The sequence below is a fragment of the Seriola aureovittata genome, chromosome 2 (genome assembly GCF_021018895.1).
Source record: "Seriola aureovittata isolate HTS-2021-v1 ecotype China chromosome 2, ASM2101889v1, whole genome shotgun sequence".
In the NCBI taxonomy this organism is placed as follows: domain Eukaryota; kingdom Metazoa; phylum Chordata; class Actinopteri; order Carangiformes; family Carangidae; genus Seriola; species Seriola aureovittata.
This window is the reverse complement of record NC_079365.1, coordinates 24342679-24355964: the sequence shown is the minus strand read 5'-3', so window position 1 is coordinate 24355964 and position 13286 is coordinate 24342679. Positions and strand designations below refer to the sequence as shown.

General features: G+C 38.7%; 1 protein-coding gene across 1 annotated transcript; it reads right to left on the bottom strand.

Moving 5' to 3' along the window:
• Window positions 1-2224: 2224 nt before the first annotated feature.
• LOC130185299 (SAM pointed domain-containing Ets transcription factor) lies at window positions 2225-12547 on the bottom strand. The gene is made up of 6 exons (XM_056401685.1): window positions 12176-12547; window positions 6959-7412; window positions 6068-6265; window positions 5799-5846; window positions 5468-5602; window positions 2225-4172 (listed from the first exon to the last, which is right to left on the bottom strand). Exons 2-6 carry the CDS (start codon window positions 7401-7403, stop codon window positions 3994-3996), a joined length of 1005 nt encoding a protein of 334 aa, XP_056257660.1. The 5' UTR covers window positions 7404-7412; window positions 12176-12547; the 3' UTR covers window positions 2225-3993.
• Window positions 12548-13286: the final 739 nt, after the last annotated feature.

Below are 13286 nucleotides of genomic sequence, written 5' to 3'. Positions count from 1 at the left end.
CAGTTAACTGTGTTGGATAGAATAACCAAATAAATCTGAGGGGTCGTGAGATGATTAATGGGAGACGAAAGAAAAAAGTTCTGATACATTAATCTACAATCCTATTTTTCAGACTTTGCTTCTAATCTTTTCTGTGTGCTTTGCTGTAAATAGTGAATATTTTTTGGGGTGTCACATTATTGAAATGAGGTTCGAAGGTGAAATGTCTCTAACAAAGTCATCATCTGAAAACATGACAGGAACCTGTTTTAGCAAGATGTTACAAGCCAGACACATCTGGAAAACCCTGTTTTATCTCTGATGACACAGTTTCTTTTGATTGTATTTTTTATTTCAAATGTCAGATGAATAGAGTGGAATAAACAGTATAAGACTTCGCCCTGAAAGGTGATCGAGTAGAAGTATAAAGTAGCATAAAATGAAATGAGTCAAATTACATATACCTTGAAATTAAGTATATTTCTTGAGTAAAATGCACATAGTTACTTCTCATCTAGTCTGAGAAAGAGTCACGTTAAGGTTAATGCTGCGGCCTCCTGGGTGTAACTCTAAACTTCATAACATGTACTGACACTAGAGGTCAGCAGTAACCACAGTCAGCTCTTTGTGAGGACATGTGTCACATAAATCATCACACCGCGAGGCAGATTCCCAAAAACAACACAATCCTTCAGTATCATCCTGTTCAATCAACACACCTGTCGCCAGTTAATGAACCTCAACCACACGGCAACAAAATTCCCACAGTGCCACAGGACACTCACAGACATGTAGATAATATTTAAAAGATAGCATGCCATTTCCTTGTGGTGTAATAACTGAATGCATATTCTCCAACTTATGATAATCAAATTTGCGGTTGTTATTTTTAAAGTAGGTGTTTGCTGAGGTTTTTATCTCTTGTACAGATCTCGCGTGACCTATAAGGAAAGTCAACCCTAAAAAAAACAAACAAAACAGCTATTTGCTTTTAAAGTAAATTTTATGGTTGGGTGTGTTTATTATTTTTATATCCCAAATGGAAATGAGCCAGACACTAAAACATCTTGGTGTCAGCTATTACAAATGATTCAAATTACTGCTACATTTATCATTACTATTTATTCACTTGATTTTTAAACTTAACTTGAATTTTTTAATAAGTTTTATGGCTTGAAATCAGTGAGCAGACATTACTGTTTTCATTGACTTATCTTTTTAAATGACCTCACACTAACTTGATGTGTGCCTAATTACACCCTTTCAGTTTTTTTACTTTCTGAAGCGTTACATGTAAGTCCCTCAGGAGTGCAAAAGTTTCTTTCTAGACTCATCATTTTGTGATATTTTGGGAAAACATTCATTGGTTTTTATCAGCTAAAGTTGCTTTCCATTACTAGTCAGAAGGTTTAATTAATGCAACATCTAGACAGTGTTATATAATTCAAGGCAGTGGAGCACGGTTCAAAAGAAAATTTTAAAAATTGGAAATTAATTCTGATGTATTTCAAGACAACACAGGCAAAAAGGGATGAAAAATAAGTGAAGAAATTTAAATGAAATACAGATTTATGCATATACATTTCTTTCCTTAGATAACATTTTAAACAGCCCCTCCCTACTGAGAGAGTTCATAAGGATGTGTTTGCAGGGTGGATGGTGAATTAAAACAGTCGTTTGCAGAGGTGTGTCAGACAGAGCTGAAACAGTGGGTGGGGCCTACTCATTTATTCTGCTCAGTCCTAATTAGTGCAGAAGTAACTCTGTATGCCACAGGCCTGAAATATATATAATTCTATGATGTTTTACACATTTGTCTGTGTATTATCACGTGAGAATTGTGTTCTGAACTGAAAATAACTATCACACAGTCATATCCTTTCACCTCAAGACTGACATCATATCTCCACTTGATGCTTTTAACTCATGTTTCTCTCAGTGAGATTTGACACCTGTACACCAGAACATACAGGGATAAGTTTACCTGCAAAGTTAAACAGCTCGAGTTATAGTTCAAGCCCACCTTTTCTTAGCAGATATTTACCCTCTGGCTTATTTCATATAAAGAGCAATTATGACAAATCTTACAAGAAAAAGAAAGAGCAAGAAGATAAAATGTCATTAAACATGCAATATTAGTAATTACGTGATGATTGTTGAGCCTTCGTTTGCTTTCCCGAGAACATGTAGCTGAATTTATATGTGCTACTTTACTTTTAGGTAGAGACACCACACAGGTGCATGGTCCATTAAAAAATAAAGTTTATTGAGCCCTGTTTGAAGCTCGGATACCGTATCCTTGCTCAGGCAGACATTTAGGCAATATCTCCAGGAGAAAATAGGAAGCACTATGGGTGTAAAATGTGGACAACCAAAGCATTCAAAATGAATTACCGGTAAATACATACAAAAAAAGAATGAAATAAATACTTAAAGAAAGATCAAATACAAAAACTATGTGATTGTAAAATAATCCAGTTAGTCTGGAAATGAAATGTTATGTCATCCTATTTTCTTTCAAAATAAAAGTTTATTCCATGTAATTTTTATTATTGTTTTTTGTGTTAATTTTTTATGTCGAGACTCTTTGACAATATCTATTAAGAATGGTAAATAAAAACAGACTGTGATATTTAAAAAGCTGTTAAAACTAAATAACAGGACTGAGAGTCCACAGACATGCCAGCAACGCTGTGAGAATGTACTTGAACACAGGCGTGTTGTAATCTAAGTGTTAACATCAGCATGATCCCAATGATAATACTAGCATGTTCATGTTAAGCAGTATTAACATGTGTGTTAGAGGTTAGCATGTATGAACATTTGCCAATTAGCACACAAAGTGCAGCTGAGGCTGATGGGAATGCCTTTAGATTTGCAGGGATCTGGTTATAAACCAAAGAATCTGACAAACTTAAACATTGAACTGATGGCACTACATGAAAATAAGGAGATCACCAAAGTTATTACAGTTCATCCTGGGAGGGATATGAATGTCAGGGCAATCAAATAATTGGGTTGCACTGAAATATCAAAACAAAGTGTTATGGAGATGCTAGGATGGCAAAAACTGTATTAGATTATTATATAATTTCATGGTTATATGATATGTTCTGTATGCATGTGTGATTATATATTCCACTCTCTATTTATTTTATTTTGAACACTTTGGGTCTCCACAATAAAACATCCACAACATAAAATGCAATATACAGCAGTATATACCAGAGTTGAAAAAATAAAATATAAAGCAGGGCTCTTTAGCAGTGAAACCAAGTTACACCATGAATAAAAATAGATAAAAAGTGGCATTATAAACACAGTCACAGCAGAGTCTTAAGGGTCCTCTTATAGGTTTTCACCCTTGAATCAGATAAGAAAAAAAAAAGAGTGCCTGTCCTGTGGTCGATGGGTTATGGGAGCTGACTCACTGACTGTGTGCATAACAACCAGGGCCAAACCCAAAAAAGAAGCAAATCAATCGTGACCACACGTTCAACTGTGGCAGAAAAACTGGCTCTAATTCAAACAGAGACCATGGTCAAGATGAGCGAAACGAAAAGACAAAACAAATGTAGCTGTGGGCGATGGGCGTTTTCATGAAGCTTATATGTAAGAGTTATCAGTTCTATCTGTTTGCTGAAGTGAGCGTAGGATAATTGGGAATCACATTGTGGAAAAATAAACAGGCAGATCATGCAAATGAAAAGGCAGTTCATTTAATTTTTTTCTGGCCGTGTGATTGTGCAGCAGGAAAAAGCCTCAGCAGCCACATTGTTTTGCCTCTTCCTCTCGGCCCATGCACAGATAAGCCTTCGCGCAGCAGCTGCCAGCTGTTACTTTGGTCTTGGCATTGGAAGTGTGTACCATTGGGGTTGGTCAGTGCACGTGTTCTCTGTCACCTTTTCATCTTGGGTTTAGGTGTTCAAGTGCATGGTGAGATAGCGTGTCCTTTTAATTTTGTAAGTTTCCATCTCCTCCTCCTCCTCCCCCTCCTCTCAGTCTGCTGCAGTCTCATACTGGATGAACAAACTGGTACACCAGTCTCTGAGACACGTCAGGCTTGCGGATGATGCCCTTCTTGTAGTACTGACGTATGGAGCGGCTCAGCTTGTCATAGTTCATCGCAGGTCGATTCTTTCTGAGTCCCCACAGTCTCGCGACGTGGGCCGAGTCTTCAATTTTAAAAATACCTGGTGGGAGTCACAGGAGATTTGACATTTGTAACAACATGCCACAAAACGTATAAAAGAGACAGTGCTGACATTTTATATTCGCTCATAAAGAGAGCGACTTGGAGATTAGTCAACCACTTGCATGCATATTTCTTTTATTTCTTTTATTTTACAGTATTTACAGTTTCATTTAGAGTAAACTCCAAGGACAAGAAGGCTTTTTTGTTTTTTTTAACAAAATGCTTTTAGAAACAAATTATTTTAGCATTAATTGTGCTGTTGTGCTAAAAATATGCTACAAAACATAGGCTACCGTAATATTGTACTAGAATTTTTTTAATTCATTGCACTGTTGTGTGCAAGTATATTGAATTTAAATTGTACATTTCTGAGGAAAAATGTGGCACTTCTGAAATTTGCTAATAGAATATTTGATTGTAATACGTTGATTCTTTGGATCTTTTGAAACAATGTTAATGAGGGGAAAATAATTAGAAGCAGCTGTTGTTGAAATTGAGGCACTTGAGGAGTTGAAGTATCAGCTGAAGCTCTGAAAAAGGTTCACGTCTCAGACAAAGTGTGAAGTGCAACGGGGTCATTCATTTGAAGTCATACAACTTTTTGCTCTGTTTTTGGTCTCCACCACCTGAAGGAAATATCTGGCTCTTGAGCTGCGAAATGTTCCACTATGTTCAGGAGCTTGTCGCTAACTGTGTCTGTCTGCTGTTTGGTGCTGAGCAGGTAGAGAACAGTGGGTGGTGAGATTGAACCAAGAGAGTGGGCTGCTCCGTCATCACCATCATGCAGTGCGTGACTCCGCCTAACGCCTGGCTAATATCAAACTGGACAGAGAGGCGGGGCATTTTGAAAACTCTCCATAAAACTCAGAGAATTCTCTTTCGGTTCATCACTATACAAATGATCCCTTTGACAACGTTTTTCACGCTGTCATTTGACACATTGTTATTGTGAAATATCAGTTACAACCGCTTTAAAGAGTAAGAGATGCAAGCAGTTGGCATGTAGAGAGAGAAAGCAGAGGAGAAGCCAGCTACAGTCAAAATGATTAAAGCTAAAGTTTTAAATTTCATTTGAAGTGTGCACTCTGAACTGTGAGTGGATGGGAAATTAATGATCATAACATATATTTTAATTTAAATTTCTATGTTGTTTTTGCTTTCATTGCAACATCCTCTAAAATAAAAAAAAATTCTGTTCCCAGATTTTTTTTTAGAAAACTGATGGATATTTAAAACAGTGTGGATTAAAATGGCTGGAGATGAAGTGCACATGACAGTAAAAAGTGAGGTTACCTTTTTCTTTATTGAGCCAGCGGATGCAGCGTCCATAGCTGTGAGGTTTGAGCAGGAGCTCTCTGAGGAACTGCCACAGATGAATAGGCTGACCCGAACAGGACGAATCTGCTTCAGACCAAAGCTCCTCACTGCCTACGCAACAAAGCAACAACATTCGGTTGTGATTCACTGAGAAAAGACACATTTTATGTGGCACAAAAAGCCCAGTGTCCAGTGTCTTCTTGTCACAGTGTGTATAAATTGAAAGTACTTCTGCGCATTAGATTTTTTTTGCCTGACTTTGTGTGTATGCACCTTTCATTTATTGTAGTTTGAAAAACAAACCTACCTGTAGTTTTCGTATCTCCAGCTGAACACCTCTCTTTCATCCAGGCAGCTGGAAGTAAAAGAGAGACGAATATTCAATTTAAAAACAAGCTTTTACTTTAAATGAATTCATGCTTATACATCTTACACCTACTCAAACATATTCATAAACGCATTAACACACGCATGCACACAAATTCAAAAGTTCAAAACAGCTAAACATTAGGCAATACAATCATTGTATAAGGTGCAGCAATCTATGAAGAACTTGAATAAATATCACACCCTTACCTGACTTCCATATGTCCAGGTGTGCGTGCAGCGTGTCGCCACACTGCGGCGAACGCTGGCGAAACTCCTCCTCGCTCATGGCACAAAGGTCCTTTCCTGTCAGCTCCTGGAAGGACTTTCCTGCGTGGGGCAACCTGTACAGATGTTCAGTCCACAGCAGCCACTTCTGCACATTTCCTGTGCTCCACTCTATGGGGTCTAGGAAAACAAAGAAAGATATGAAAGCGGTGAGAAAAGTCCCACCTGCCACTGCAATAAATGACCTTGTTTGGACTCGTTTGTCCAGTGAGATTATTGTCATATTGAGTCACGTTAATCAGTTAAATTCCCAATTTAGTGGGTTTCGTTTGGGTATGTTTACACATAATAACACACAAGGTGGTCATACTTTAATGGCACAGCAATCCTGAACAGCAGAACAGATGACTGGGGATCGTATTGGTTTATGACAGCCAGAACAATACATAATGCTTCCTGTGTTTGCTTTGTGAGCATGAGAGACCTCGCCCTTAAGACTGTGTACACGTATACTGGCAGGAAGGAGCCATCACTGTCACAACCCAAGAAACCTCATGCAAAGGTCAGGATTAAACATATCCTGGAGCAGGCAAACACAGCTTTGCGTCAGTAAGGATATGATTTAAGAGATCTGTCATCCTGCCTGGGCTATCCACACAAATATGTGTTGATTTTGGGAGTAAGAACCAGCGGCTTAAACATCTCTGAATCAATATTCTTATACCTGCAAATAACTGGCAACATTTTGGAGACATGAAAAATGCCTTGTATGCTTTAAAGATTTGTTTCTTTGTCAGTTATATGTCTTGATACTGTAACACCCTGCTTGAGTTTGAGTAACTACAGTAGCAGGTGTGTTGGACGGCAGCCTACCTGGGGTGATATTGAGCAGTTTGCAGGCTGTTTCAATGTCCTTCAGAACCTCTCCCACCACCATGCTCTGCACCTGCTCCAGAGACCGCTCCTCCTCCTGGCCCTCCAGCCCCGGAGAGAGTCCCTGTTCCTGGCTATCAATGACGGGGCACTGCTCTGGCTCTTCCTGGGGCTCCATGTGAGTCATGGGTACAGCCAGTGTTGGGGAGGCCTCTGAAACTTTCACTAGCCATGCTGCATCTTCAGTGAGAAGCATGTCGAAGCAGGAGAGGTAGAGGCCTGGCATGCCACGCTCCAGAGCTTCCATGTTTGGTTTGGTCTCCCCCATGTCCCAAGGGTCTCCAGAGCCCCTGTTTCGCTCCAGAATGGCGAGGGAGTCCTCTGTCATCCCAATCCGGGACCCGTACACTGTGCCATCCGATAAACTGCCCACTGAGTTTGACATAACTGGTACCTGAAGATGAAGGAAACAAGCCACGTGAAATTTTTTCTAACCTGCGACCAGCACATGCGTGAGCCATTTAAACTTTTTAAAGTTTCCTTTCAGCATTGCAAAAAATTAGTTAAAATATTGTCAAATCATCATGAATAGTGGGAGATCATAAGCACTTCCACGGACGAGAAAAGTAGTTGAAGGTGAATATATCATTTAAATATGCAGAGGACAAGACCTTGTTAATGAAAATCCTGTCTGACAAAGTTTTGCAACATTCAAGCAGTTCAACATCACTTAGATTAAAATGATTTCATGATTTAAGACAAAAAGACAAATACCTTTACCAACAGCTCCTGTCTTACAATTCTTTGGCTGCTAAACCAGCATTTGTTTTAGCTTTGTAATAAGAGCTCCATCAGAGTGGCTGCAAGCAAGAATCCCTTTTTCCTAACGTGTTGTGAGCAGAACTGTGGTGAGACCGTGCTGTCGTCGCTCTATAAGAACCCCAAGCCTAATGGAGATACCAGGAAAATGACTCTCAACAGAGTTAAAACACACACAGCGCTGACAGGCATGGGGCAAAATGGATTTGACTGAGTCTCTTATTTGTGGGTCAGTGGCCCAGAATGGCTGATGTCTTGGGGGTAGGTGACTCGTATTGAGACCTGAAGCAGCTCCGCCGCCTGCCTTGGCTTTCAAGGTGCCGTCTCTGCAGCCCTCTGTCTCCACTGTCAGCTGGAGATTTTAATCAAATGGAAGTTAGATAATGTGGAGAAGAGTGTGCACAAAATCTGCACAAAACCACATGTGCAAAAAAAAAAAAAAAAGAAAAAGTGTGTGTTTTATGAAGATTGGAAAGATAGGTGCGACAGCTTTTTTTAAGCAGGAAATTGCCATCATAAGTCTTCATTTATGGATGTCAGCTGTAGCACAAGTGCTATAATCTCAGGGCGAATTCGCATATGGCACGCATAATGTGCACCTGCCACAGCTGGCATATGGGAAGGCACACGGCCGTCATACACACACACACACACACACACACACACACACACACACACACCAGGTTATCAGTGGTTGTAGAGGATGCCACAGTAAAGGAAGTGTGCTTCTACAGAGCACATGTTCAAGGAGAGTCACGGCTTTGTTTGTCAAGATAAAAAAGACATTAAAGACTCATAAAAACTTGTCGATTGATTGTCTACACCCATCAGCCTAAATCATCTTAAACCTTTATTATAGAGAAAAGGTGTCTACACACTTTTAAGAACCAATTCATTCCAGCTCCAAAAGGTCATATACTATGTTTGCATTTTGGATTTAAGAGCACAAGTTTCTTTTTTCTTTTTTCTGAAGGGGACATTAATTGTAAAGCTGTTAACAACTGTTGAGAAAATACTTTTTTTCTCTCTCTTACCAAACTTCCCCAAAGATTAATGAAGTTATCTTCCCTGCCCCCCAAAAAAAGATTCCCTCTTCTAGTCTTTGGTCCTCGACCCCCCACTGTAAAACCTCCCCAGTCTTGCTTTTATCTCCAAACTTCTCGTAAACTATAACCCACTCTCCCTTTCTCTCCATCAGGAGTCAGATTAAAAGCCACTGGTATCCCTGCCTGGCTGCTGCGTGTTAACTCTGCTCTGTAACAGCTTGCACTAAGCCCATTAGCAAAGCAAATTTAGCCATATTACCTTCTTCCAAAAGGAAGAGGGGGCACAAGAAAAAGACACAAACACCCACCCCCGGGGAGAGGGATTAAGACCCTGACTGATCTCTAAATGAGTTTGGTCAAGTCGCTGATATTCATTTCAGGAGCATTAGAGCTTGCTCCATTTACTCAGCAAAGTCAGCCTTTGACACCGAAGGAAAAGGACTCAGTACCGCAGGCATCCACGCTGGGAACCATCTCTTCTACATGCTTGGTCTCATTTAACATGAAGATGGTGATTATTTGAGGTTCCTGTTATTGACTGAAGCTGTGTTATCACTCTTTCTTTTTGTGTGTGCAAAAATCTAAATCAAACTAATGAACAATGGCCTAAAGTTAAAGAGCTTTTGATGCCTGAGATACCACAAAAAAAAAAGTCCTCACTTCCGAACCCTTTGCTTAAATAAAAGTATTATAAGTTTCAGACCAATACAACCAATCTAGCTTAAAATTAACCTTTTACCCCATTCATCATTGTTGCTGAAACAGTTTTGTGACAGAAGTCGGCCAAGTGTTTAGATTGAAGTTAATGAGTAGTGATTAAAACAACCAAAAAGTGTACTCTTTCAAAAGTGTGTTTAACCTGGAGGATTCAATCCTAGTCGGAGAAAAAAGAAAATGTCACATGTAGAGAAGATTTGACAATATCTATCTAAAACTGACCAAAACATTTGAGTGCTCTGCTCATCACAAAAAAAAGTCCTGTGTTGTTCGAGCCTGGAGTTAAAGGTGTGACTATTTGCCATATGAACATTAAAGAGATGAAAAGAGGGAAACTTGGACCAACTAAGGAAGTCATTGTTCCGTGAACAAAGAAAAAAGAAGGAGTTTCATCATTATGTTGAGCTACTTTTCTCACTGTGACTATTGTTGGAAAGAAAGCCTGCAGGGTGGAGAGAATGAATTGGATGTTATTTTATGGCAGCAGTGACATGTGTAGGTGCTGTGTTCACATCATAAAGTAGGTTTAGGTGTAGTAGTAGTCTAGTTTTAGGTTTTTTGCTACTTTTATGGATTGCAAATAAAGGTGGATTTGTGACAGTGCCTTTCATTTTCTATTGCTATTGACAATCTGTGTAGTTTACAGACCATTACACAAATTTCTCCAGTTTTTATTAGGTTTCATTATATTCTTTATGTTTTATTATATTCTTTATTTTTTCCACCACTGAGCAGGTTTTAATAACTGCCAGTGGGGGATGTTGAGACACTTGGTGATTAATTTCTACTGTTAGTCAGGTGCACTGGCATTATACCAATATCTTAGGAAACACTAAAACATTTCAAATGTTTTTGCTGTTGGTACTAATTAATTTTGACAAAGAGCTGTATTTACAGTTAATGATGCAGATGATAAACTTCATACAATTGATTGGACCTGAAGATTGGTGGCATAACCTGTCCAGATGGAAAAAATAAACCTGTCACCTGTTTTTTTTGTGCAGAGAAATTGCAGAGATAGTGAAGATACGGAGACTCTCACTATGGAGCCTAAGGCATGTGCTGATGCAGCTGGATCCAAACTGCTGATTGTGAGAAGATTAGAAAGAGCAGGTTTTTAAATTGTAGTTTTAAAAGTTACACAAAAATATGTCAATAGCAAATTAATTTACAAGTAATTTGCAATATAAAATACATTTAGAAGGAAACGTAATGCTGTAATTCATTCAATAAGAAGTTGCCTCTGAACACGATCCAGCCAGCAATTATGTTTGACACCACAATGTAATTTGGAAAACCTTTTAATCTGTGTGAACTGAACTTTAAACTAGCTATTATGAAGTGTGAACTTGCACAACGCTGACCATAGCTCACTGTGTCACAAAGTACATGAACGAATGTAAACACAGTCACTGTGTTACAATTATCAACTATAAATCAAATTGTTTGCCATAGTCGCCTGCAGTGGGACTCACGTTAACGCCTTGTGTGGACTATAAATCTGGCTTAAAGGAACTCTTTGTAAATTTTGCTATTTCTACATCGCTAATGCAGGCATTACCAGTCTAGAAGGAACGTTGTGAATTGAGCATCAAACTTCATTCCTTTACTCGCCCTAGAGTTGTCTCCAACCCTCTTGTTTTGCTTCTATTTATGTCACTTCTTTCACTAAAGTTAGCGTGCCAAACATGTCTTTTGCCAATACCGAGTCACTGTAGCATCCAGATTGCCCTGAAGAAGTTGCGCTGCTAGTTCTGAATATTGTATTTATTTTCCCCCGGTAATCAAATTTACAATTCAATCCACCAGCTTATGCTGGATATCAGTGACAAATCTTTTCATTATCATTGTGGTTTTTGATCTGAAACCACCAACAATCCCTCAGACCTCACCACATTTTGTTTTTTATCTTTCTGAGTGAAAGCTAATATGTAATTTCACATATACAGAAACAAGAAAAACAGGTAAGTATAACTATGATACAGGGCAAACAAAGAAAACAACAATGAATAGCATGAATAATATAAGCTTTTCATCCATCTCTGGGTCCAATCTGTCAACAAGAGGATTTACACTGATATGCTTTTGTTTTCAATCAAAGTTATAGCTGTCAACTTACCAATGACATTAAACCCAGTTGTCTTCTTTATTGCTGTGACCAAGCAAAATTGCAAAACTAAGAGTGACAACTTAACATTTTTGTGTTTTCAAACTCCCTGTTTTCTTAAATCTGCTCTAACAACTGTCTTGTGTTGTTTTTGATACTCAGTGGTGAAGCTGAAGTTTGTTCACTCTGTTAAAATTGAAGTTCCTAACTGTGAAACTGAATACTAACCAAAATTCTGGCCATAGATCAGATTATTTATATTGCTTTAGATATACATTAATTCAATTGCACAGAGGATGCCTTTTATTTTCTCTGGAAGATAAGATGATGGTATTATCAACATCAGAAATAGAAAAGTTGGACATCTGTGCTATTAAAATGTTCACAGTAATGTGTGTATGAAAATACACCTGGTGTCATTTCATCCTTTAAATAACAATAATGATAATAATAGAAAATAAACACTATATTTCTTCTTAAGTCACACATCAGATATGTTAGACATTGTGTAAGTCAGGGTCTTCTTACCGAGACAAAGATGCTCTGATGGCCAGAGGTAGAGACTTCACTGGATGACGGTAGATGCAGTACAGCTCTGGTTCTGTTCAGGACGAAAGATGACCTTTTGTCCCGTTTCTGATCAACCCTCGCCTCAGACGGGACGCCCGGGTGCTACTTGAGGACAGAGGTGCTGCAGACAGAAGGCACCTTTAAATCTGTTTCCCCCCCCGATGACTGTCACAGAGCCCCCAGTCCGAGGCCTCGGACCCTCCCAGGCTTTTTGGTAGAATTACAATTAACCTGGAAGTCACAGCCTAAAGCACAACTGCAAACTAAACTTTGTAGTGAAAGCACCTGCTGGGGGTGTGTACAAAGTGAGAAAGAGCCAGGGTAAGTGACTGGGTGAGTGAGTGCAAAGGAATTCCAGCACCATTGACTGCAATTTATATTTATAGGGAAGTTGTGTTTACTTATGCACACAACCCAGTGAATGTGTGTAGTGTGTGTGTGTGTGTGTGTGTGAGTCTGAAGTGCCATGTGTCTTGCAGATTAGCTCAGACCTCCTCAAACACTACTAGTTGACCTCAGAGCTTAGGTGACAGACAATTCAAAGCGATAAGAGACTAAAGAGTTTTATCACTTTGAAAAAAAACTTTATAAGAAAATGAAAGGTTTTCTAGTTACCACTCTTGCTTCACAGCTGAATGTTTCCAGGTGCGGTGGTGGAAAGTAACTGAGTAACATTTTAATCAAGTACTGAAGAACATATTTGAGGAATATTTTCATTACTTTATCCTAGTAGTAGTAGTAGTAGTAGAAGAGTAGTATATTTATGTGAGAGCTATAGCTATACATGTTACTTTTTTCAGATTAAGATTTTACATTAAAAATCATAAAACATATAATTTCACAACTTCTCAGATTTATCCGGTGACCCTCAGGAGGAGCCCGACCAACAGGTGAGGAACCCGTGTAGTGAACTGACTGTACATGAGGTAGTTAAAATTAACTCAACTTACACATCTAACAATTTCATATACATTGTTATACATATACTACTGCAGAATGAGTTTTTTCATTTTTAATTTTGCTGATATTACTGTTACTATTATTTAAGTAAGATTTTGAATGCAGGACT

Coding starts and splice junctions, on each gene's coding strand:
- LOC130185299 (XM_056401685.1), bottom strand. CDS start 7,403: ATGTCAAACTCAGTGGGCAGTTTATCGGATGGCACAGTGTACGGGTCC. Junction 5,847..6,067: donor CCTGGACATATGGAAGTCAG/GTAAGGGTGTGA, acceptor TTTTACTTCCAG/CTGCCTGGATGAAAGAGAGG. Junction 4,173..5,467: donor CTGGCTCAATAAAGAAAAAG/GTAACCTCACTT, acceptor GACTCCCACCAG/GTATTTTTAAAATTGAAGAC.